At 35.1% G+C, this 27,529-nt stretch overlaps 1 protein-coding gene and 1 long non-coding RNA gene across 4 annotated transcripts; one reads left to right on the top strand and one right to left on the bottom strand.

Annotated features, from left to right (window-relative positions):
* Window positions 1-1,005: 1,005 nt before the first annotated feature.
* On the bottom strand, window positions 1,006-18,037 carry LOC117146265 (paired box protein Pax-6). Of its 3 annotated transcripts, XR_004459770.1 has the most exons (10): window positions 17,273-18,037; window positions 15,415-15,595; window positions 10,269-10,506; window positions 9,191-9,367; window positions 8,664-8,746; window positions 4,002-4,256; window positions 3,789-3,937; window positions 2,725-2,927; window positions 2,464-2,669; window positions 1,006-1,775 (listed from the first exon to the last, which is right to left on the bottom strand). XR_004459770.1 is itself a non-coding variant. In XM_033312239.1 (9 exons), the coding sequence occupies exons 1-9, from the start codon at window positions 17,521-17,523 to the stop codon at window positions 2,575-2,577; spliced, it is 1,632 nt and encodes a 543-aa protein (XP_033168130.1). In that variant the 5' UTR covers window positions 17,524-18,037; the 3' UTR covers window positions 2,110-2,574. The 3 variants fall into 3 exon arrangements, 2 of the variants coding, with proteins under 2 accessions (XP_033168130.1, XP_033168131.1); XM_033312239.1 differs by lacking the exon at window positions 1,006-1,775 and having other exon boundaries at window positions 2,110-2,669; XM_033312240.1 differs by lacking the exon at window positions 1,006-1,775 and having other exon boundaries at window positions 2,110-2,669; window positions 8,676-8,746.
* An 80-nt stretch (window positions 18,038-18,117) lies between these two features.
* On the top strand, window positions 18,118-19,597 carry LOC117146272. Its single transcript, XR_004459777.1, has 3 exons — window positions 18,118-18,422; window positions 18,704-18,824; window positions 18,935-19,597. It is a non-coding gene; the product is annotated as an uncharacterized LOC117146272 (long non-coding RNA).
* Window positions 19,598-27,529: the final 7,932 nt, after the last annotated feature.

Genomic DNA, 27,529 nt, shown 5'->3' with positions numbered 1-27,529 from the left:
CTGCATGCATGTTGAAGTATAATCGCTCGAAAGATGTCAGAGTGAGAGCGAAGCGAGTTGCGAGCTCAAGCGATAAAACGAGAGTGCAGTTTGCAACCTGCTTAATTGATTCAACTCGCTCAGAGCGTGTTCTGTGCTTTAATTACAGAAGTATAGGGTGTTTAACAATATTTGGACAATTCTTCGTCAAACGACTACTAATTTTATTTCAAATATAATCAAAAGTCGAATTAGATATCCGTGCATTTCTATTCGCCATTTCGCCATTCATTTCTATTGCAGTTAAGGGGGTGGACGACAATTTTTTTTAACAGAAAGTTAATACTTGCGCTTGATGCAAAAAATTCCTCGACCGAATCCATCCATTAATAACTAAAAGATAGCAATGTAGCTCGCTTCTCGCAAAGCTCTTACTCTGCCGTAAGCCTTATATTTTTAAAACGCCGGATTCGGAGAAGTCTTAACTAAGGACGATTCCAATCGCATTTCATTGTCTAATGCTCAATAAAACACAATAATTTAATTAAAGTCAGATAAAATTATTTAGGGGCCGAAATCGTGAACATCATTTGATTTTTTCTATCGTATTTTACAAGATCACTCCTTGCTATTTATAAATCGACATCATCTAAACAGAGGGATCAGAAAGTAATTATATACTAGGTCTACTAGATTCGATGAAAAGTATGTAACAAGTTGTTGTCACATGACGCGCAAAACTGACACGCCCGCATTTTTGAAAATTTTTTGGATATTTTTTCAAAATTTTATTAGTTTTGTATATATCTATTGATTGCCAAAAAACTTTTTGCCACGCCCTAAAGCCGACAAAACGTTCACACTAGCTGAGTAACGTGTATCTGATAGTCGGGAAACTCGACTATAGCATTCTATTTTGTTTTTTATTTAAGTTGCATTTTATTAAGTCCCTTTTAAGAACAACAGATACACCTGTATTCTGAAATGTTACATTAATTTATTCTAAATATAAATTTGAACCATACATTATAATTATACGACGTTTTATTATTATTGATATAAACCTGAAGGCTTGTTGGGGTTGGTGTTTATTTGGATGAGATGTTAGCTCATTTCCTTCATTGTAGTCAAGTTCGTTGCACTTCATTCAATCTAACGTTGTTATAAGTTTCTGTTTTACAAACGGTGTACACGTGGAGTAATAACTAATAGCTTACATTTTTAAAAGAATCATGTACACATAACTTATAATTTTAATATATTATAATAAAATATAGATTTTTTAAAACATATTGACGGGAATGTTTTTTATTTATTTATATGAGGTTTACGCTTTTTTTATCAAATGAATGGTTTTACTTTATTTCATACCGATCAAATTAGAAACACTTTAATCTTTTAATAGATACGTACAGTAGATAATGTTCTTGTACTTAAATTTCTCTTAATAATTCAAATTAATAATTTCGTCAAAATGTTTATAAGACGTTTAATTAGCATCATTTTGTAATTTGTATTGAACCTTAAAAAATGTAATTTTTAATTCAAAATGTCCTATGGTTAGCACATTAGCACAAAACAATTTGGGGATTTAATCGTAGAGGAAAAGGGTGTGAGAGATGTGTTTAGATGTACGTTATTAGTAGATGAAACTATAACGCTTACGACCCTAAAAACATATAAGAATTTAATGTAAATGTAAAATCATGTATAAAGTCACTTTGCTTTATATCCGTCTTCCACGCACTTCCCTATGTTTGGTAATAAGTATATAATAGTTGTGGAATACGGGTCGGCTGGAAAAAGGACACACATCGTTAATGGTTTTTTCAAAAGTATGAATGAGCATTGCTCATTGTTTACTTAAAGACGAATAATAAATAGTATTATTAAATGAATAAGTTAAATTTAATATAACAAAAATGGTTCAAAATATAAATAAAATTGTGAAGGTTTAAAAAATTACAAGCAACTGTAAAAGTGTAATATCCCGATTGCGTGCTTATCAACAGTGAAAAGGTCTGTAGGATTGTAGATTAAAATATTACTTTAGATAAAAAGTACTTTAACTTATCTTCGCAGAACAGGAATGTTTGAAACTTAAAAAAGGATGTGAAAGATGAGGAAAAATTGTTTACAAATCTTGAATTTTTATTCAAAAATAACATCAATTTTAATGTAGATTTAACATTTCATTTGACTTTTAAAATACATCTAGTGTGCAATTCACAAGTTTCAGACCGAAAAGGTTCAGCCTATTTAAATTACTTGAAAGTCCTGATGGTAGTTCAAGTTAGGACTACCAAAAAGCTCCGGCTTTCCTGAAATATGTGGTGTTAAGGACACTATAAGACCTTGACCTATGACAACATCTACATCCTTCCCCGCCCCGACGGTCATGTTTAAATATCTCGATGAACAGCACATTGTCTGTGTCTTCAAACTAGGTGGGTTTTTTTTACTTTTTGTGGTGTGTATACTAACAATTGAATGCCCTTTTCGGTGTTTATGGCTTTTCTCAGCTGCTTGTGCGGCAATGATTGCAGCGGCAGTCGCCTTTGACAAATGATCTAATGGTGAGCCAAAGATTGACGATCACTGAAGACGTGGCCAGTAATTGCTTCCCGTTAGGTCAGATACATTTTGCGTTGAAATCTGGACAGGCACCGAAACGCCCGCAGAAATGACACCTAAGAAATTAACGGTTGTTAATATTCACCTCTAACAATAGGATCACAACGTTACCTGTGTTTGATGATGGCATTGAAGAACTATTGGTATAAACACCATGCTGAGGGGGCTGTTGATGCGCCGCTGAGGGGTTGCAAGCTGTATTTCGATGGTGGGCTGACACATAGGGAGATCCTAGTGATAACGGATCGTGAAACATGTAAGGATAGGCATCGCGTTGTTGTAAGCATGACGGGGTCATTGATCCTAATGAGGAGCTGTCAACGTAAAAAGATTAAGATGAAACAATTACCTTGGTAAAGTTTTTAAAATATTTGAACTTTTTTTAAAATTTGTAGGGCTGTAGGCTGCTTTGTAAGTCGGACTTTGGTAGGCATAGACATAATCAAATCGTTACGCGAAAAAATCGTTTCGCAAAAAAAGTGCCAAGTAGACAAGTTTTATACCCTAGCAGTGGAAGTATTGAGACATTTACCATAAACCATGTACATATCTAAACAGCAGAGTCGATATAGTTAAGTCTCGTATCTGTCCCTAATATAGCTGCCAAGGCAATAATATAAAAACATTAAAAAAGGATCCTTCGTTGTTATAACCATTACTTGTAGAGTTAAAGTGTATACTAGATTCGTTGAAAAGTAAGTAACAGACAGAAAGAAGCGTTTCCGACCATATAAAGTATATATATTCTTGATCAGGATCAAAAGCTGAGTCGATCTGGCGATGTTCGCAGATTCTAGAGACAAAGCAGAAGCGCAAGTTTGTTGGCCCATGTTGCCACTCTTACTCGAACACCCACAAGCCGCAAAAAACTGTCACGCCCACATTTTTTAAAAATGTTTGGATATAATTTTATTAGTCTTGTAAATTTCTATAGCTGCGCACACTCTAACGCCCTAAAACCACCCAAAACTGCCACGCCCTCACTTTTGATTTTTTTCATATTTTTATTACGTTTTTAAATTTTAATCGAAAAAAAACTAACGCCCACAAACTGACCCGAACACCACCAAGACACTCTTGAATATTTTTTTTTTATATTTAATTAGTCTTGTAAATTTCTGTAGATTTCCAAGAAATTTTTTGCCATGCCCATTTCAACGCTTTTAGAAACCTACTTGTAATTTTCAGCCATCGTTGCAATCGGTTGTGGGATAGATGAGTACATGGTGTTGAATCCAGAATTTAAGGGTAGCCGCGGTGCCGCTGGCTGAAGTGGTGGGCTTTCAGAGCTGGTGTGTGTAGTATTAGCTTCACCACCCAAAACCTATTTAAGAAGGTATAAGGAAGTTTAAAGTTTAAAAACATCATGATCACAAAAAATCTCTTACAGTTGGTCCATTTGAAGCCTCAGGAAGGCTATTACTAATTAATGCAGATGATGCTCGTTCCGCGACGTTGATTGCTGAGTTGACAATCCCTGGAGTCGAGTTGTTTGACGTTGCGACGGAGGAAGACGCAGTCGTTCCTGAAGGATTATTTGCCGTGCTGGGTCGACCACTGCCGTCCACGGTATCGGCCGATCTTCTCTGAGTTCGCATTTTTTCTTCTCGGCGCCATTTAGCTCGTCGGTTTGAAAACCAAACCTATTAAAAATATTTCACGATGAAGGTTATTGATTTTTATATGTTAAACAAACTTTATATTTCTGATACTAAAAAATATATTTTAATAATATAATATATTTATATATAATTAACTATGTAAACTAAAAAAGAAAATAAATAATGTATGTAGCTACATATTTTTAGTTACTAGCCCGCCAACGAAATCCGCTGACTCGATTCTTACGTTTTTTTTGTTTTAAGCGCTTATAATAAACAGCTTATTATCTTTACAAGCTTTTTAAAATGACTTCAAATTTAGTATTTATTTTCAAAGAAAGTCTTTTTATACCCGTTACTAGGTTCGTTAAAAAGTATTTAACAGGTAAAAGGAAGCGATTCCGACCCTACAATATATATATCTATCTATATCTTGATCAGGATCAACAGCGGAGTCAATCTGGCCATGTACGTCCTCCTGTCCGTCGATATTAACGTCAAGATCTTGGAAACTATAAAGGATAATAAGTTAAACCTAGTGCAGATTCCAGAGACATAGACGCAGCAAAAGTTTTTTTTCCCAAATTTTGCACTTTGAAAAATGTTTTGATATTTTTTATATTAGTCTAGAAGACTAGAAAAGCTATACACATTTTAACCACGCCGCTTCTTACGTAACAAAAGTGTCGAAAAATTTTGTTATTCGTAGAGTAAAAGCGTTTAATAGATTCGTTGAAATGTATGTAACAGGTAGGAGAAAAATGAAAAGGGTATGTTTGTTCATTATTCTACATATATGGCTTGTAAATTTCTATCGATTTGCCCAAAAGCTTATTGCCACTATTTCACTATTGAAAAATGATGAGTTATTTTTTAATTTTATAATTATTTTCCCAATTTCTAGAGGTATTCCAGAAAATGTTGAAATTTCTCGTTCGCACTTTCACTGGCTGAGTAACGGTTATCTGAGAGTCGGAGAACTCGAATATAGCGTTCCCTCTTAAGAACGTATCACCCATCCAGGAAAAACGCTTGGCTCACGTTACGTTAGGTTGGGCAAAATGCTAAACTTAATTTCAATACATCGTTGATATGTATGATAACATAAAAACTAATTTTATTCCTTTAAGTTTAATAACTAATCTTTGATTTGAAGAATATATTCATTCCGATTTTAAGATAGGGCTTTTAAATTTAAGCACGAAAGGTATCAAACTAGTGCGAAAATTCCACGTGTGCTATGTCGGGATAAGTGACATTTTTAATTGACAGTGTTATGAAACGAGGAGATCCAATTTATTATCCTATATTTGTATACCCGTTACTCGTAGAGTAAAAAGGTATTCTAGACGCGTTGAAAAGTGTTACATAGAAACACAGAGAAAACGTTTCCGACTATATAAAGTATATATATTCTTGATCAGGATCAATAGCCAAGTCGATCTCTGGCCCGATCTCAGGAACTATAAAAGCTAAAAGGTTGAGTTTAGGCATATAGATCAGAGACATAGACGCGGCTCAAGTTTGTTGACCCATATTGCCACGCCCACTCTTACGCCCACAAGCCGCTTAAAACTGCCACGCCAACACTTTTAAAAAATGTTGTGATATTTTATCATATTTTTATTAGTCTTGTAAATTTTGATCGATTTGCCAAACAAATTTTTACTACGACCACTCTAACGCTCCAATATTTACATATTTTATTTGTATACCAAAAACACTGTGTACTTTGCCCCACAAAACGCCCAAAACTGCCACGCCCACACTTTTAAACAATTTTTTATTTTTTTCTGATCTTATTTGCCAATATCTATCGGTATGGCAGAAAATTATAGAATTTCAAATACGCCCTTCCATTAGTTGAGTATCGGGTACCTGATAGTCGGGGAACTATCTTGTTTCTTTGGTTTTAATTAATGAATTTGGTGTACCAATTATTTTGTTGTTATTTACTGTATTTTCGTAGGTAAACACGTACAGACTTGTGTGTCATTTCGTGCTCTTTATTATGTAGATTGTTAAGAGCTTAGCGAAAAATATCAGTTGGCTACTTTTACGTTTAAAAACTGTAAAAACATACAACATAAATTTCATTAGTGGCACCCACAGCCACATGTATGTAGACTAAGGTAAGGAACGGTGATGCTGTTGGTATTGATTTTTATTATGACTGAAGTGGAAAGAGCATAACAAATGTTTTTTTGAGAAAAAAAAAACACTTGCAGTCTAATGAACTTACATATTTCTTTGTCACGCAGTTTAGTTTAGGAGAAATCACCCTTTGCATGCGGTTTTACTTGTAACATAACAAGCGAAATAAAGTGAGCCGAAGCATTAAAGATGACAAAGGGGTGAAAACGTATTACAATACTTTTTGCTTTAATATATTTTCCCCATGACATTTATTACCCAGCGTTATTGTTGCAGTTCCCACTCCGGCTTCCGACCAAGCCCTTAAAGCTTGGTATATCCCGCTTCGCCCCCGTTATTACCACTCAATGCGAAAAATCACAAGAAGCTTCAAGTATTTTTACAGTCAAATTGTTTTTATTCACTTAAACAAATAATCAAGAGCGGAACGATAAATATTTCATCTCACTTTGACGACAAAACAACACAGCTTTAGGGGTGAAAGGCATTTGAGGGATGACTTCTAAACCGCCCATTCCGCTGCTTATACTTGACGCCTCGAGTTAAAATGTTTTACAATTATTTTGCAAGATTCAGTATAGTAAATTATTTAAGATTATATAAAACTTCGACACTCTTATGCATGTGTTGCAAAAATACCGATAAGTTGTGTAATTAATCAGCTGATCTGATTTTGAAATATATACATATATGCATGAACGCGGTCATTAGCCGAGTCGATCTGGTCATGTCCGTCTGTATGTGTGTCGTTGTGTCTGTCCGTCCGTAAGAATGCTGTGATTTCGGGAGCCATAAAAGTTAGAAAGTTAAAATTAGGCTGCAGATTCTGATGACACCTAAAATGTCAAGGGGAAATACAATATCGAAAAATGTTTCGATTTTTGTTTATTTTATTATTTGTGTTGCCCATTCTAACTCCAGCAATCCGCCAAGCTGTTCTTCCTAATTACAATTTCAATTAATCTAATATAACCTTTATATTGGGTAGTAGACAGACCAAAATGACCAGATCGACCAGATATTAAATAATTTATTGTAAATGTAAATGTATATATATACAGCAAATGGTTGGAATCGCTGTCTTGTACCTGTTACATACTTTTCAATTAATCTAGTATACCCTTTCACACTACGATTAACGGATGTATCAAGAAAGGAAGCTTTAGCTTCGGCAAGCTGAGTTTATATAGCCTTGAAGAATATCTTTTCTATAATTTTCTATTTTTTAAGCAGATTTGTTATATAATGGGTCGGTATTTAGGGCGATAAAGTGGACGTGGCAATTAGATAAAAATTTACACGTCCAATAAAATTATGAAAAAATATCCAACAATTTTTCAAAAATGTGGGCTTTGCAATTTTGGGCGGCTTAGGGTGTGGCCGTAGCAAATTTTTTTTGGAAATCGATAGAAGCTTACATATACAAAAATGTGAAAAAATATTAACACATTTATTAAAAGTGTGGGCGTGGCAATGTTTGTTTGGTTTTCGGTCGTTTGAGTAGACGTGGCAACATGGGTCTAGAATTTGTATGGTGTATCTCAAACTTCTAGCTTTTATAGTTCCTGAGATCTCAACGTTACATCTTCTGCCTGTTACATTATTTTCAACTAATCTAGTATACCCCTTTACTCGGGTAACGGGTAATTACTGTGCTCCGGATTAGCGGCGAGAGTAATTTAGGGGTGATTGCATTTCTTACTTACGAGTCGTAAAATCTTTATATATTGGAAAAAGTTTGTTTGCGGTAAACTGGGCGTAGCAATATTAAAACTTTCATATATTACAATTTGAATCGGCTTGCGCAATTCTAGTTATGAAACATAGAAAAAATGATAACGAAAAAAACGTGACAGCAAAATCCTCACTCGAAGTTAAAGCGGAGCTATCGATTTTGGCGATTAAAATACTACATTGTTCATCAAAGCTAACATAAGCGCAATAATAATTTTTGAGCCGAATATTTTACTTATAAAAATCATTGCTTTAATTAATGCGTGTGCATTCGAAGTTATTTTAAATTAATATATATAATATAAATATATTTAATATAAAATATATAAAATAAATGAAATACTTTTTTGTAGGTGCCGCTTTTATAGTCCACACCATTAATGATCGATCAAATTATTTTAAATTTGCTAATTGCTAATAAAAACACTTTTGGGGAATTTCATAAACCATTTTTTTTTGTTAAAACATATTGACATAATAATTTAAAAAAATATAAATAAATTGAGCTCTGCAAAAAAGGACTACAAACAGAATATAATTAAACAAAACTGAAAGACAAACCTGAATACGTGCCTCTGGCAAACCAATTTTATCAGCAAGCCTTTCTCGAGCAAAAACATCGGGATAATGTGTTCTTTCAAATTCTGTAATGCACGTCGATAAAAGTTCAGATATATATATTAGTGATTAATTCTAAAATAGACCTTTTGGTATGTATTACTGTAAAACGAATATATTTTGACGTTATAAACAGCAAACATGCGAGCAATTAAAAAATGATAATTAGGTTTAGTATTACGTAAGTTTGAGCATCAACTGATTTTGTATATATGGTTTGTATATGGTGTTTCTCTACGTCGCGGCAATAAAGAAAACGAAATCCGTTGTAATTGTTTTTTTTTTAATATTTGCTCGAAATTCATTCACAGAATTCGACTATCTTTGAAAGTCGATACCGTTTTATTTTTTATTTTATTTTTATTCTTTAGCTATTTATTTGTAAAACTAATAATATTAAAAAAAAAATTGTTATAATGAAGTGGTGAGGAAAGGTAATAATACCTAGGTAAAGTACAACACTTTGTTACCTTTTTCGAGACTGTCAATTTGCTCATTAGAAAATGATGTCCGATTGCGCTGTAACTTCCTTTTTAGGCGCAACCGCATTTGAGAGTCTTCGTCCCCGGATGAATTATGTTCAGAGTTGCCATCTGATGTACTATCGTGAGAGTTTGTATGCGAAACATCTATTGAAAATTGTAATTCTAAAACAAAAATGGAAAACAATATAATACATATAATACAACCATACGTATCCGCTTATACGAACAGACGGATTTGACTACATTAACCAGGCTAGCGCCTTTGATAAAGAATATATTTAGTACTGTCAGACATTGCCTTTTACTACTGTTGACAACGAGTCATACGGAGTCGTAAAATATCATTATATATGAAAATGTTTGTGGGGGCAAAGCTGGGCGTAGAAACTAGAATCGGCTTGTGTAGTGGTATAAAATAGCTCGTACCTTTTACTGTACGAGTAAAATGTATAAAAATCATAGTTTCCATATACTTGTTAAATCTATATTTACTGGAAAGGTATATGAGCATCGGCTTGCTAATGGTAGCTGCCTTTTTTGTTTAATGTAGGATTAGAAAACGAAATGAATTTTAGAATAGTTGGTAGTAGTCTACGTAACAAACGTGTTTCCTTTTCTGAAATGGTTTAATTTTCTTCGTCACAAACAAACGACATTAAACGGTATTAAGGGGTCGGTTGATGCTTATTGGTAATGAAGACATATGCTAGCTCAATTTATTGATTGAATAAAACACAATTCAAAGTATCAGAAGCTGGAACAGAATTCAATGAAACTTAATAGCAAATAACAAATGACCAACAAATTAACTATATGTTTGCCCTGATGTTTGCTCATCTGTGACAAAATACTTGCAATTGTTTTCAACCCTCTTTAGAGTCGGAAACATTTTATTTAACACAGGGACCTTTCTTTCAATGGACAATATTCTGATCAAAGAAATTGGACAGAAGGAAATCTCTACAATTTTAATGCCTAATAGATTTACTTAATTGTTTGTTTTAATCATAGGAGCAAATTTTGTATATTATTATATATATTTGTATCCAATATTTCTACTTGCCTCTTTTTTGAACATCATCCCGATCGGCCTGTCCTGATAAATTTGCAGGAGATGTCACTACGGAAGCTGCTGGTGGTAGCGTCAAATGTGCCGTCGTTGTATTGCTTGGATACCATGCCCATCCGCCCGTTTGGCCATTAAACATGCGAAGCTTTTCATAAACGGATTCGTTTTGTTGTTGAGCTTGCTGCTCCTTTTGCGAAGCCAGGTTTCGTAAGACTCGATTAATAGATGAAACCTGCAAATAATCCCAGTATACTGCGTACAATAAAAAAAAATTTCCAATTGGGAAAACGATGTGTACTGAAACACATGCAAACCAACAAACACTAACTTCTTATTTACTGACGCTTGCGAATGCAAGGCCTAAAAAGGATGTGCTTACAAGTCTTCGAACGGCATTATGTACATAAATAGTACACATATACTGAGTATGATGACTCTAAGTCATTTTAAATTACTGAAGACCAAAAGTATTTCCTACTTCTTTCATGCTTTCTAACCAAACTCGTCATGGGTGCGTAACTTTTTGAGCCAACCCCCATTCTTCATTTCTGCTTCTCGATTGGCTAACAAATATTTTAGCCAATCCGATTTTGAGAGCGAGAAAGATATATACACAGAAATCTATTATACTTATTATTATGATAGCTCGGTTGTCGATTCTAGACCCCACACTGCGCATTATTCAGAGTATTCTTCGTAAAGCAATAGGCTATACTACATTCGCTGTAATATGTAACAAGTAGGAGGAAGCGTTAATCGTAGAGCAAAAGGGTATACATATCAACGAATCGGAAGAGTATGTAACTGCTACAACAAAGTGCTTGTATTTTCGATAAGGATCACTAAAAGCGTTGATCGTGAAATGTTCGTCTTTATGTCCGTATAAGCAATGTGATCTCGGGAACTACAAACAAATGCTAACAATTTGATATACATGCAGGTTCTGGTAAATCTAACGCCTACAAACGGCCCGAAGTTGTTAAATATTGATATACCAACAATAATTAAAAAAATATTCTGAACACATCGGCTAGTAACGTATGCGGTTAAAAACTTCGACTAAAGAGTTTTTCTTGCTTGTTAATGATATTCTTTTATAAATGATAACACACGTGTAAGCCCATTAAATTTAATATAATTTTTGTACCCTTTGCTCGAAGAATAAGAGGTTAATAAGAGATAATAAATAAGAATACATTGTCATTTCACTTACAAAAATCAATCTTTTTAGAGCATAAAAATTAGCGCTTTTGTAATAGCTAAAAATAGCAAAATAATCTGAAACAAAACAAGAGAGAATACTATAGTAGACTTCTCCGACTATCAGATACCCGATACCCAGTTTTGGGCAGTTTGTTTTTGGCAAATCGACAGAAATTTACAAAACTAATAAAAATATGAAAAAATATTAAAACCTCTTACAAAAGTGTGGGCGTGGCAGTTCTCGGCGGTTTGTGGGCGTTAGGATAGGCGCTTATGTCTCTACAGTCTGTATGCTTTATCGCAACCTTCTATCTTTTATAGTTCCTGAGATCTCGACGTTCATACGGACGGACAGACAGACAGGTCACATGACTCGGCTATTGATCCTGATCAAGAATATATATACTTTATATGGTCGGAAACGATTCCTTCTACCTGGTACATATTTTTCAACGAATCTAGTATACCCTTAAACTGTACGAGTAACGGGTTTATATATTTTGCTATTTTCCGACTAATAAAAGGAGCAATTTCGGCCATTTTGAGTATATTCTAACAAACAAGTCTCTCAAACTAGTCAGCAAACTGCATGAAACTTGTCTAGCAACCTTCTTGTTAGGTGACTTACATGTAATAAAGCCAAGGCACTTCTTCTTAACGTTCCCTCGCGATATATTTAATTCTAAAATTTACATGTTTTTAAAGGCAAGCTTTAAACAGATTTTGTGAATACGTGAACAACGTCATTAGGAGACATGAAATATGCCACTTTCACAGTCGACTAAAGTGCTGGCACGTGCTTGGGCCGTAAGCCAAACGTTGTTCTTTATTTAACAGAAGTACATAGACGTTGGAATGAGATATAGTCATAATGAATTACTCGCCCATTACATTTGTGAACAAAACATCAAAGGACATCAAATAAACTGAACCAGAAGTATAATCGGGAAATAAGGGGACGGACTTCTTTAGAAAAAACGAGTAAAGGGTATACAAAAAACTATAGAGAATGACATAGTTGGGTTTCCCCACCCGTTACTCAGTTAGTGTGAATGCAAACTCGAAATATTTCTGGGGTATCGATAGATATTGGGAAATATAATGAGAAAAAATTTTAAAATAGTTGCAAAGTGTGGGCTTGACCGCTTCGGCGCCTTTAGGGCGTTAGAGTGGGCGTTGCCAATTTTTTTTTTCAAATCGATAGAAATTTACAAAACTAAAAAAATTATGAAAAAATTTTGAAAATTGTTTCAAAAGTTTGGGCGTGGCAGTTTTGTGCGGTTTGTGGGCGTTAGTGGCAGTGGCAACATGGGTCAGAAAACTTGCGCTGCGTCTTTGTCTCTTGGATGCTGAATCTGAACCTTCTAGCTTTTATAGTTCCTGAGATCTCGACGTTCGTACAGACAGATGGACATGACCAGATCTATTCGGCTATTGATTCTGAACAAGAATATATATATATATATAAATACTTTATTTAGTCGGAAACGCTTTCTTCTGCCTGTTACATACTTTTCAAGGAATCTAGTATACTCTATGAGTAACGGGTATAGCAAGAGATACCGATAATTTCGTTAATCAGCTTCCGGGATATTGATAGATATTGGGGAATAAAGTGAGAAAAAAGTTAAAAATTGGTCATGAGTGTGGGTGTGACCGTTTTTGGGCTTTTTTTTAGGTGTACGGATGGGCGTGGACAAAGTATTTTTGGTATACCGATAAAAATGGGCAAGACAAACAATATAACGATGAAAAATGAAAACCTTGTGTGGGCGTGGCAGCTTTGGGCGGTTTGTAGGCCTTAGAGCGGGCATGACATACAAATTTCAGCATACCGATAGAAATTGGAAAGACAATTAATGAATATATAATATCAAATAAAATATAATGTAATATAGACAAATAATTATATATTTTTCATAATATAATGCCACGCCCTAAAACCGACCAAAACTTCCACGCCGACATTTTTGAAAAATTGTTGGATATTTCATAATATTGTTAGTCGCGTAAATTTCTATCGATTTGCCAAATAAACTTTTTGCTTAGCCCACTCTAACGCCCTAAAGCCTCCAAGCCGGTCACGCCCACACTTTGGAACAACTTTTAAATTTTTTTCATGGTTTTCATATATATATATGTAAATGTATATAGATATCCCAGAAAAATGATAAAATTTCCGGTTCACATTCACAGTAGGGTATCTGATAGTCGAGGAACTCGACTACAGCATTCTCTCTTGTTTTTTTTTTTTACTAAAATGGAATACATAGCATTAATATAAAACATTACTTATGTGTACTTGCTTAGCGGTTGCATAAGTCCGGATTTAAAAACGCTACAAACTATCAAGCCACAAAACCTAATCCCCTAGGTAAAGTATATTCGCTATCCTGAAGGATTTGGCGAAAAAGATAAAAATTTTCCCATTCAGGTAAAGACTTGTTTTTATACGGATTAATATAACTAGAGCATACTATCGAGAGACCCATAAAACCCAGAAAATGCCATGAGAGTGCCGAAAATATCTTTTTCATAATCTATTTTAAAAAGAATGGATTGGTTTTGTCCCAAAATTATTTAATCCTTGTGCGCCCTTGCTTATAGCCTTTGAATCTATTATAGAGATCTTAAATTTGGATTTCGCTTGTGGTGCCTTTTCTCAAACGCAAAAATCTCAAAACGTTGATGAAAATAGATATTTTAAAAATTTAGCTCATTAATAGTACTTTAAACTTTGTAACTAGTATGGTTTCCGAGATTTCGACATTTATACAGAGGAATGGACAGGTAGACATGATTAGATCGACCCAGTGTTACAAGCGGGCGCACAGAAGGGCATAGCCAGATCGACTCAGCTGGTGATTCTAATTTAAAACGAAAGAGAAAATTTTTTAAATTTTTACAAGTGTTGGCGTGACTGTCTTGAGATAAAAATTGTGCAGCCAAATAATACAATTAAAATATATTAAATTTTTTTTTATGTGGGCCTGACAGTTTTTGTGGCTTATAAGCATGGCAACATCGGTAAAAAAACTTATGCTGCGTTTTGTCTCTGGAATTTGCATGCCTTATCTTAACTTTTCTTAGCGTTTCATACGGTCACATGGACGGACAGACGGGCAAGGCCAGATCCACTCGGGTATTGATTCTGATCCTGGCCGGAAACGCTCTCTTCTACCAGTTAGATGGCTTTTCGACGAATCTACGAATCTTTTGCTCTACGAGTAGCGGGTAAATTTTGTGTACTTATACCATATAGGTTTCATTCTACCAGTTGCATAATGTTTACCCGATTTCAAAATTCATTTGGTGTATCGATCGAAATTGCAATGACAAATAATAAAAAATATTGAAAAAAATTTCAAAAAAAGTGCGTCACTGTTTCGGGTGCTGTGTGCACGTTAGAGTAGTCGTGGACAAACATTTTTCTTATGTAATGACCAATTTCCGCTTTACTGAATCTGCATGCTTAATATCTCCGCTTTTTTACTTCCCGAGATCACAGCGTTTGTATGGACTGTTATACATTTATATTTTATAGAGTCGGGAACGCTCTCTTCTACCTGTGAAGTTATTTTCACGGAATCCAGTAAACAATTTTACTCCACGAGTGACTGTATCATTAATCACTTTGGATGTCAATCCACGTATTGACGCATAGTTTTAAGAGAGTAGAAATAACTATAAATAGCTGATGGTTTATAAGGCTGTATTAGAAAATTCTTTTGAAACAAACTTCCAGCTTTAAACATTTTCAATTTTTCACTTAAAACAGAAAAACAGGCAGGTAAGGACAGGGCTAGATCCACTGGTCCTAGATACTGATCATGAATATACATATATATTTTATAGGATCGGAAACGCTTAAAATGGTTTGGTAGATATTTTATTAATACGTGCAGAAATATTATTAGGTGCGCAAAATATAACTCACACTTGGAATGTTATCACTATTGCAAACTTGTTCCGATAGCAGTCGATCTCGTATTTCCCACGCAAATATGCTGGGACATTCCCGTTTGTAATCTGCAATTTTTTGTACGACCGGAGTTGTAGCTACTCGTGGTTTTGAACCACCTATAGCTCGAGGTTTTATCGATCCTGTTTCATAATATCTAAAAAAAGAAACATTTATACATTTTATCCGAGTAGTCATAAAAGTAGATAATACATTAAATATACAATCATTTAAGATTTGTCTCCATATTTTCTTATTTTACAAAGAACAGCGAATTTAAAACTATCTTCTTTTTAAGATATGACTTTGATTTTTTTGTATTATAATCAAATAAATAGTTGCTCATTCAATAATCAGAGTCACACAATGAGATATTGAGATGCGGGACTTAATTCAAATATTCATATTAACAAAATCATTGATTGTCTAACTCTTAAGTATTTATAATGGCACTGCTCATATCTGATTAGTCTGATTAGTCTTAGAAAAAAATTAGTAGCAATAAGGACACGTTTAAGGTGTAAGTCAACCAAGAAATTTCTCAATATGGAAACTTTGTATTTGGTACTATACTCGAAAGAGTTAAATATTCTCAGAAAGATATAGACTTAAAGTAAAGTAAAAGAGGGATGTCTAGTATTGATTGAAAAATCAAAAACCAAAATGTTGGATGAACACAAAAAAAAACAATTCGGAGTGGTGGCAAACAAAGAAAGTCTTCAAATTGTCAGGCCTTACTGAAGACACATCATAAGATGCAGTACAGATTCTTTTTACAAGCTGCATCTTGTAAAAAGAAAAGCGCGGCGGTTTATTAGTGGTGACAATGTTAAACGCCGTCGAAGAGTTAGCGGCGAGATAATATTAATAATATTTTTAGTTGATAAGGCCCCGACGCTATATGTGTGTAGGCTGGACATAGCAAGTACACATTGAAATAGTCAAATACAGCCGGTATATATATGCTTTTTGTGCTTTTCTGGTAATGGAAACTTAAATAAATAGTGTGCGAATGGCATATGGGATTGAATATAGAAACATAGAAATGACAACAATAACGCCGCAAACAGGTTTTTCCAACAAGCATATTTAGCTATTCGCCGAACAGAAGCTAAGCAAGCAAGTTCTCTTTTAACATACGATTCAACGCAATCTTACGGTTGTTAGTAGATACGAAATAGACTCAGAGGCATTCGGATCTTATCCATATAGAAACGACTGAAACGTAAGTTAAGCCATAAACTTACCAAAAACCGGAGCGAATGCTATAGTCGAGTTCCCCGACTATCCGACTACCAGATACCCGTCACACGGCTAGTGGAAATACGAACGCGAAATTTCTATTTTATTCTGGGATATCGATTGATCCGTTTTGGGCGTTTTGTAGGTGTAAGAGGGGAGTGGTCAAAATGTTTTGATATACCGATAGAAATTGGCAAAACAAAAAAAGGTGTTGGCAATATGGGTCAACAAACTTGCGCTGCGTCTTTGCCTCTAGAATCAGTATGCTTAATCTCAACCTTCTAGCTTTTATAGTTCTTGAGATCGACACATTCATACGGACAGACGGAATATATATACTTTATAAGTTCGGAAATATACTTATAAATACTTTTCAACGAATCTAATATACCCTTTGACTCTATGAGTAACGGGTATAATAATCGAATCTTTCATATTTTCAAAATTTTATATCAGTCCCTGGTTTTAACGCCGTGCTTTTATAATAAAGTCCAAAGTCAGAATTCTTAGCTGAGCAATTTTTTTGTTGGAAGCTAGTTTCGTAGTTCCTGTTTAGTTAAGAAAATGTCATTATGCATTCGAAATGCCTCACCTGCCCAAAATTTTGCTTACGCAACCGTTGGACACTTGCAGTATTCTTGAAATATCACAAGGACGTGCGCCGGAGTGAGCCAATTCGACAATTTTTTGACGCGTTGAATCGGGCAGTGGCCGGCCATTAACATATACTCCGCCCAGCTGATTTATTCCGCTATGGCCCGCAGTGGAGCACCCAAATAGAGTACTTTGCCCGACCGACGAGTGGGGATGCCCATGCATTATGTGTTCAGTTGTTAGCATCATAATTAATTATTTTTAATGCGGCGTTGGAGACTTCGGTGAAAATGTGAGTATGTTTATTATTGGAAGTGAGAAATTAGGAGTACTCCCTTTTTCATTGTTGTTAGAAGGGGGATTTCGTTGCCAACTTTGTACATCCTATACATAATCTTCTTCACCTGGTAATCAAACTCCAGACTATCACTTCAGACTGTTTAACATTTATCACTTTTTACTTGCCAGGATATGAACTTTCACTTTATGAGTTTTGTTTTGGGTATGCGCGATTGAAAGCGTTGGAGTGTTTTAACAGTGTATCATAAATGATTTATGAAAATGGTCCCGATATTTTCCGTCGAAAGTACGGGTCCGCAGCCCGGCGGCAGCGCCACGGATGGCGACCTAGTTTATTAATCTGGGAATAATTTGCATTCGAAATGATCGAATAGTGACGTAGATATCGGTTTAAGCTTGAACAAAAATTTCTTTTGCTAACTGGTTTCAGTGACGAGGTGCGCACTTAGCCAAGCGAAACGTTAATGAGCTCTCATGCGAAAAAACACTGGCAAGAGCAACGGCTAACACATCGGCCAGCCATTTTGGCGGCGTTGCTCTAGTTGTCCCTTTTCATTTGCAGTCAGCGATAGCTAACAACGTTGCTGTTTTCCGTGCCGAGAAAAGAGATAGCTATAGAGACATGAGGAAGAGAGGCACTACAACAAAATGCAACGTGCGCACATCTGGCAAATAAGAGTTGAGTAGGAGAGAGACGGCTATGGAAGAAAGAAAAGTGTACCCTATCCCCTTGAAAGTCTTTTTGAAGTTTTGGTTGGTTGTTTAAAATATCGTGGGCAACTTTAACATTATGGATTCAGCGATAATAACGGTGGAAAATAAAACTGAATTTATATAAACATAGATTGGTATGTATATGTATAAGTCTTATTCATCTTTGCATGCATATGTTTGGTTGTGATGATATTTTATCATGTATAATGCACTCAATCCTTAACATATTTGATTATACAACCATGTATCCAAAAGTTTAAGAATCTGACCATTCTGAATAACTTACAAACTAATCGTTTGCCATACTTTTATTTTAAAAAAGTATGGAACGAACTGATGACTAGTTATTTATTATCACATATAAAAAACTATGAGTGCATTTTAATAGTTTTAATTTTAATTTAATATTTAACAGCAATATAACCATATTCAGGAAGGTCAAACATCATCCGGAGTTCAAAAAGCCTTGCCTTTCCTGTTACGGGGTCGGCATGACTTGGGCTTGAGATAAAGTTTGAATTGTTAACTTTAAAGAGGTAAATTTTTTGTATTAAATTTACTAAATATTATATATGTACAACATTCATAAATTGTCTATTTTGCTAATTCTGCTTGTATTTACATTTGCGATATCTATTATTTACAGAAATTAAACCCCCAACTAACAGCGTTCGAAACCTAAACCACCCCAAAAAGCCACCACTGAGCTTACTTGCTCTCAACATCCTGTCCGACACGTTTTTTGGATTTTTGAAGTCACACGCATCAACGAATCTATTTCCCCTTCCACCACATTTCCCATTATTTTAGTGCCGGCATCCAGTGTGCTGGGCTTCTTCAAAGGGGCATATTCTTGAATCGCCTTTTTGTCATTCCTATTGCGTGTGCCAAAAATTTCATGGCGCATTGTAAAGGTGACGAATCTGATTTTCCTGGAATGTGTGAAAATACCATACTTTATGTTATTTAGCGTAGTGTCTGGGCTGCAACAAATCCAAATACTAGTAGAGTTTCTATCGATATGCTAAACAACAATTTGGCTACGTCTACTATGGGCTTTACCCCCAAAAAGGCAAAAACTCTAAAACCCACGCTTTTGTAAATTTGTTCGATGTTTCTTTATTTCAATATTTTTACGCCAAATTCTATTAATGTGAAAAATAGAATTTTGAACTTTCTCGATCACACTACCACGAGCTGAGTAAGTGGTATCTAAGAGAGTAGACTTTAGCTTTCTCTTTTGTTTTTCCCGATACTCGTAGAGTAAAGGGGTACACTAGATTCGTTGAAAAGTACGTAACAGACAGAACAAGGCGTTTCCGACCATATAAAGTATATATATTCCCTCCGTCTTTATGAACGTCGAAATCTCAGGAACTATAAAAGGTAAAAGTTTGAGTTTCGGCATATAGATTAGAGACATAGACGCGGCCCATGTTTGTTGACCCATGTTGTCACGCCCACTAGCTCCCATAAACCGCCCAAAGCCGGCACGCCCACACTTTTGAAAAATGTTTTGATATTTTATCATATTTTATTAGTTTTGTAAATTTCTATCGGTTTGCCCTAAAACCGCCCAGAGCTGCCACGCCCAAACTTTCGAAAACTGTTTCGATTTTTCTTCGTTTTATTGTTTATCTTGCCAATTTTCTACCAAAAACAATTTGTTAGTGTTAAACATACATACTTGTATACGTCGAGACATATAAACTGAAGAGATTTGCCGTTTTTATTACTATTGTTTATATTGTTTTTGTTACTATTTTTCCACGCTCATTACGCTAAAATAAATGTATAAAAATAATTAATAATCATATAAACTTATACGAAATAAAAACGGTCGCTAGGTGAATACCAAGCTTGGCTTTCTGCAAATCTCTTAAGGAGAGTTGGCGTAATTTAGCTAGGTAACAGGTATGAGATAGCCGGGAAAAATTATGTTTCATAACGGTATTTTCACCTTTTCTTTCATTTTATCAAGTTTCTTTTTTTGACTTGCGATACACGACTATCAGATACCAGTTCATAATTTTTCTGGGATATCGATAGATATTGGGGAATAAAATGAGAAAAAAAAAAATAAAAAGAAAAAATTTACAAGACTAATAAAAATATCAACACATTTTTAAAAAGTGTGGGCGTGGCAGTTTTGCCACGGTGTGTGGGCGTTAGAGTGGGCGTGGCAACATGGGTCAACAAACTTGCGCTGCGTCTTTGATAAGAGAGTATTTGATCACCTCAGCATAGATATTTTAACTTTTAATTGGCAAATGTATTAAAAATGGGAAGGTAAATAATAAAATGAAATATAAGTAAAACCCTTTTTAAGTGCGTGAGTAACAGCTTTGCGCGGTTTGGAGCGTTACAGTTGGCGTGGCAACCTTCTAAACCAAACTTGCACAGCGTAATCGTTTCCATAATATTCATGCATAATCTCATACTTTATAGCTTTTATAGTCTAAACATTAGTTCTCCTGCTGAAAGTTGCTCTAAAATAAAAACCTATAAAAATCATTTCTGCAAGTCGTTGCCTGAGGACAAAATTTATAATAAATTTGTTAAAATAGGTGCGCCTCTTATGCCATTATTATATTTCTATAAGTTTGCAGTATTGTTATAAATACAGTAACAAAGCCATAAAAAGGCAGAAATATGAATAATAACAAAATTTAATATTCCTAACTAGGGAGGTACATATCTAGGTATTTCAATCGCAGAGTAAGTTACTCCCGTGAAACACTCGGTCGAAGTAAGTTGCCTGTACCGAATCACATTGGATATACACGTTGGTCACTGCGTTACAATCTTGATGCTTTAATTGTAAACGTTTAATTTCAAAAAATTAACAATTGTTGTTTATATTTGAGACAAGTGGCGCAGTTGTGAAGACTACATAAAAGGAACAAGTGTTATAACTCCCATGAATAATTTTATGAGCATTAAATATGTATGAACAACAATAGAGTTAAAGTTCAGGGTTGCAGCACAGCATTGAAAAAACAAAATTCCTAACTGATTTCATTATTGCGACAACTTAAAACCATAATAACTTACTTTTAAAAATAGCAGTGCGTTAAGAAAATGTAGTACTTGGTACATACATATGCCCACACTTTGTCGGGAAATCGAGATTTATCTGAAAAATTCTTATCACATGTCACTATTTAGTTCCAGTCGACGATTCGAACAAGCATGCCGAGCACAAAATCAAAGGGAAAGGGGGATCAGCTGTTATTTTTCACAATGCGGTTTCTCCCACTCCAAAATTAATGACACAAAATGAAATGCGAAAATGATGCTGTCAACAACACTTGTTATACAGCATATAGAAGGGCCCGCGTTTTGTTTATATTTGATGGAAGTCCCAATTTTAGTTATTTAGTTACGCTATTTGAACAAAATCCAATATTATTTTAAATATAAGATGCATTTTATGCATTTTAAAAAAGGAAATAACGCTGAAATCTAGTTTGTCGACTAGGCAGAAATTAAAAAAAAAAAATTCAAAATAGTGGGCGTGGCAGCTTTTCGATTTTTATATCGATAGATATTGGCAAGAAAAATATTTTTAAAAGCGTAACGGATGGACTGTAGTCCCCGAGATCTGCATAAATACGGACAGACGACAGAGACGGAGATTGCTACTATTCGAGCCGATTCTGAACAAGAATTTATACTTTATACGATTGGACCCGATTTTTTCTACCTGTTACAAAAGAGTACTAGATTAAAAAGTACAACCTAGTACTCTTTTGTTCTACGGGTAAAGGTTATAATGAAAATACAGCTATTAAGCTGTATACTATGGAGTCCGGTTTGAAGAATAAAACCAGTTGCCGCCGGCATCCGAGAATTACAGTGATGGCACCGGCAATGTCTTGTCTTAATACTTAAATCCAATTGCTAAAGCTAGGTTTCAGAGCTCACAAATTTAGTTTGATCATTTTTGCTTGATGCTGCTGCTGCTGAGCTCCCCTTTTTCTTTTCCAGTCGAATGCCTAATTGCCCAGTGAAGTGGCAGCCCCGGCTACAGGCAAGCGGGCTTCAGTCTGTGTCCGTGATGAGGACAACCATCCACCGCAGCCACGGCTAAATTCTCATTGTAATTGTCATCGTCTTCCTAGGGCGCGCATCACATTGTTGCCTAAATTATTTTGTGTTGTTTATTATTGCATTCGTTGTTAAAATAATTAAACAATGCGTTTGTTCATTTCAACACGGTCGAATGGCTGTCTGCGAAAATATTAAGCATTAAACTGCACTCTAACGCCAGAATACATTTTATAAGACTATTTGTTAAAGTCAAATTTAATATATTTATTATTTAAATATTTAATTACACTAAAAACATTTCTAAGGGTCAGAAAAAAAAGTCGTAACTCCCAAAATGCAAGTTTCCGTATACCTAAGCCTCATATGGTCTGCAGAATCCCAGTAACCAACCTAGAAGTGGTAATGCAAACGCCAGGAACAGAAAATGGAAAGTTCAGATAAGTAAGACCTGGCTCAACTGAGTGCGCTAATTTAACTTCATCAGTACAGATACGCCTACTTTTCATATTGATGCTGAAGTGACGCAAATGTGTGTGGCTCACCAACAATCACGCACGCGTCCATAGACGACACCCCAAAGCCAAGTCAAACATACAAAAAGGGTCAGGTCCAGGAGCAGACCGAAATATATTTGTAGAGCTAGGGATGTGTTTCTGGTAGAAGCAAAGAAGCATGACATGGGAATGAATGCAGCAGGGTTCAGAACTGGGTATGGGTATCCCTTTGATTGTTTTTTGGGATTTTCATTATTTCATCTCAATGGTTTTGAATTCATGAAAATTGCGAAACATTTGTTGTACAATAATTTAATTTGCTGCCTAGGCGAGTTATAGATAAGGTTTAAATTATACTGCCGGCTGTTATAGAATGAATTTGATTTGAGTAGTTAGTACACCAATGTTCTTAAATAATTTTGTTATGTTATGTTAAACCTCATGATTTTTCTGGGATATTTATATAAATGAAAGATATCTATATATATATTGGGAAAAACATGAGAAAAAATTTAAAAATTGTCCAAAATGCAGGGGGCGTGAAAAAACATCAAAACATTTTCCAAAAGTTTGGGCGTGGCTGTTTTAGGCGGATTGTGGGCGTGGCAAAAAGTTTTTTTGCTATCGATAGAAATTTACAAGACTAATAAAAATATGAAAAAATATCTAAACATTTTCAAAAGTGTGATCGTGGAACTTTTAGGAGATGTGTGAGCGTTAGGGTGGGCGTGGCAACATGAATCGACATACTTGCGCTGCGTCTATGTCTCTGGAAACTGTATGATCAACTCTCTATGACATAGCCAGATTGATTTGGCTATTGATCCGGATTAAAAATATACAACTTTATATGGTCGGAAACGCTTCCTTCTACCTGTTACATACTTTTCAACGAATCTGGATATCCTTCTCCTCTATGAGTAACAATTACAAAATTACAACATAAATTCAACAAACGCATACATCAAATTATGTCACTTGATTCCAGGTGCATTCCACTTTCCCATCTATGGGCAAGTGTTTTTATAATCAATTTAAAGTGTGTGTATATGATAATACCAGCATGTTTAAAAGGAATATGCTGATCCATCAATGAATGACGATCTTCATCTACTTTTTTATAATGTGTGATAGCTAACATCGCATAATTATTAGGTTCCCATATGCATCTGGGTATAAATATGATTGAGTTAGATCAATGAGGCATGAATGCGATTGCATTGCTGTTTTTATACTGAATATAATATAATTATTATATTATTATATAATAATTTTTTATATATAATATAATTATTGAAGAGCCATCCGTAGATGGGTCACTTAATGGGTGGCGAAACTCTTTAAGATAGCAATGTCTAGGAAGCTAAATATGTCCATTTTAAGTAAATAAAGTTGTCAACAAACAATATTAAGATAGCTTTATTAAAAAATATCTTGGAAAATTAAATCAAGTGTTTAAAGCATAATATATTTGAAGTAAGTTTCAATTATGATATCCCCTTGTAATCCTGTTCTTCAGCTAGAGCTGATGACCACACATTAAATCCCCCTCAACACGTGTACCACCTGACACCGAATTATGTAAGTATTTCAGTTTACTTCCAAGAGAAAAAGTAAACAAATGGTCACCTTTCGGAAATATAGTCAAGGCCAATACCAATTATACAACGAATACAACGAAATTGCATCACTAAGACGCCGAACTGCATGCAATGTATAGCAATATAATTTCTGAGTTTCATTGGTTCAATTGAAATTTCTCTGCTCTAGCACTTGGTAATTGGCAGCCTGGCGACCGCCGATCGATAACAATAAAAATGTTAAAAGCGCAAAATGCCGCAAAGTGTGTAATTCGTTGAGCCCGAAAAGGGAGAACGTCTGACGACGGCGGCTAGAGACCCAACCAGACTATATTTGAATCATCAATGGCGTGTTTAAGCAGTTTGTCAGCGCCACGTGGCACAACGCTGTTTCGGGCGGCCTTTCGAGTTTGCTGGCAACAGCAGGCGGTGGTGGGTGGCTGGTCGCACTGATTTAGAGACACTCAGAAAAACTTTCTTAGGATATAGAAATTTCGCAGAACAGTTTTATGAATAAAGAGAAAATATTCCAATATATGAAAATTATTACAGGCAAAGGAGAGTTTTGGTTGTTATTTTTACACTCAATTTTCAAGTTTTTTCCAGTGTGGTTGAACGAGTGTAAGAGCATCGATTATAAACGAGGATGGGCGAGGGCCGTGTGCCGGTGATGATGATGTAAAGCGTCAGCCGTATTCAAGAACAGAAGCTCAAGCAAATTCCACACCCGCGCTGCTGGAGAAGAGGTGCAGTAAATAGAGATTTAAACGCTGTACTGCTATCGGTTGGCCACTTTTCAGCTATGTGTCGTCAACGTAAAACAATAAATTCACAATGGCTCCATAGCTGTATCCTTTCTGAATAATCAATGAATTTCAATTTTATAAGCAAATTAACAAGAATGGTTGATTTTACATTCCGGTATTTTTACCTCTTATCTTTACCCATCGATATAAGTATAATTTGCATGTTTTTGTACGATCTACTCAAAAAGTTCTATGCTAGAGCTAAAAGAGTATGTTTTCGACCCCATACATTCACAATTTTATACCAGTTACTCGTAGAGTAAAAGGGTATACCTAGATAAGTTGAAAAGTATGTATCAGGTAGAGGGAAGCATTTCCGACCATATAAACTATGTATATTTTTGATTGGGATCAGAAACCGAGTCAATCTGGCCGTCGTTCGTATAAACGCCTTGATCTCAGGAATAAGAAAATAAAAAAAGCTAGAAGGTTGAGATTAGGCAAACAGATTCAGGAGACGTACAAGCAATGGAAGTTTGTTGACCCATGTTGCTATGCCCACTCTAACGGCCGTATTTTTATTAGTCTTATAAATTTCTATCGATTACCCATCCTCACACCTACAAACGGTCACGCCCACACTTTGGAACAATATTTAAATTTGCTCTGATTTAATAAATATCTATTGATCTCACATTGCGCGCTCGGATTTCCATTAACTAAGTAACGGGGAACTCGACTATAGCATTCAATCTTGTTACATTTTCTAGTTTGTTGGGTATTAGTTGGTTTTGAGGTAAACTATGAACTTGCTTTACTAAGACATTTTTTCAATATATTTATAATCTAAGTAATAAATTAATAAGCGAGAATAAGCAAATATTACGAATCAGATTCTGCACGCTTCTTTATTAATTTCCCGTGCACACGCACACTCTTCCCTTCCCATTACCACTTAATAAGGGCAAGAGCAGTTAGGTCCGAGGATACACACTTTTAGTCCCTTGACGAACCCACGGGAACATGTTTCCTTCGTGATGGTGCGCAGTTATTTAAAATAATATTTCCGTATCCGGCAAATAATATGAAACGCGTGTTTCTTCTAAAGGCCTTCGTGAACCGAAGGACAACAGTACTGGGGTTTCACAGTCAAATTTGTGCTTATTTTTGAAAATCTTCAATATTATTTAGTTTCTACGCTGTTCGTACTTTAATAAGGAACTACCGAGCTATGGGTGTACTAAAATTGAAGCTTTGGTCAACATATTTTTATTTTATTTAAAATAAAATCATACATAGATATGCAGATGCTATACCAATAAAAGTGCAGCACATATGTATATACATATGTATGATCGTCCCGCCCTTGAAGCATCGAATACAAATACAAAAATCGTACATATTTATTCATGCACAAATCCACACACAATGCATAATTTTAATTGTTTGCTTCAAGGGTAGCGCTCAACTCTACTCGCTACACATCCCTAAGTAGGGGTTGGCTAAGGACTATTCATTTTTTCTATTTATCTATGTAGGGCACGTCTCTGCTCGGGTGTTTAGTGTAACGATTTTGACCTCTTTTGTTTGTTACAAAACCTTGTCGGCATCGGCTGTGGTTTCTAGTAGAATATCCTACTCTTTGTTATCTAAGCTGTACCACAGGCCCGTCTTTCATTCGTGATCTTCAATTGTTATCCATCTTGCTTTTTTGTCTTACCTTAATCGGGATGAAATCTGTGGCTGACGACTTTTTTTGAGCCAGCTTCAAAATTAGGCATTTCTTAAATAATATCAAAAACTTTAAGCGGCTGTTATCAAGTAGTGAGACCCTATTATTTGTGTCAACGTTTAGATAATGAAAAGTATTTATTCCTTTTTACATACACCAACATAAAAGACTACTATGCTAAATCAAACTAAAGAGCACTACATTAAATTAAGAGGCACTCGAAACTTATTCGCTTTATAAATATATTTATAACGTCTTTAATAGACTCAAGAGCTGAACTACCTCTACCTTTACGGTAACATTTTATTAAAAACAGGAGAGAATATTATAGTCAAGTTCCCAGACTATTAGATACCGTTATTCAGCTAGTATGAATGCGAACTCGAAATTTGATCATTTTTCTGGGATATCGATAGATATTGGGGAATAAAATGAGAAAAAATTTAAAAATTGTTCAAAAGAGTGGGCGTGACCGGCTTGGCGGCTTTAGAGAGGGCATAGCAAAAAGTTTTTTGGCAAATCGATAAAAATTTACTCTACTCATAAAATTATGAAAATATATCCAAAAATTGTTCAATAATGTTGGCATGGTAGTTTTGGGCGGTTTTAAGACGTTAGAGTGGGCGTGTCAAAAAG

This window comes from Drosophila mauritiana, chromosome 4 (assembly GCF_004382145.1).
Source record: "Drosophila mauritiana strain mau12 chromosome 4, ASM438214v1, whole genome shotgun sequence".
In the NCBI taxonomy this organism is placed as follows: Eukaryota; Metazoa; Arthropoda; class Insecta; order Diptera; family Drosophilidae; genus Drosophila; species Drosophila mauritiana.
Note: the sequence above shows the minus strand (reverse complement) of the source record. Positions and strands in the feature narration are given on the sequence as shown.

Coding starts and splice junctions, on each gene's coding strand:
- LOC117146265 (XM_033312239.1), bottom strand. CDS start 17,523: ATGATGCTAACAACTGAACACATAATGCATGGGCATCCCCACTCGTCG. Junction 9,368..10,268: donor GGATGATGTTCAAAAAAGAG/GCAAGTAGAAAT, acceptor TTTTTGTTTTAG/AATTACAATTTTCAATAGAT. Junction 2,670..2,724: donor AATGCCATCATCAAACACAG/GTAACGTTGTGA, acceptor TTAATTTCTTAG/GTGTCATTTCTGCGGGCGTT.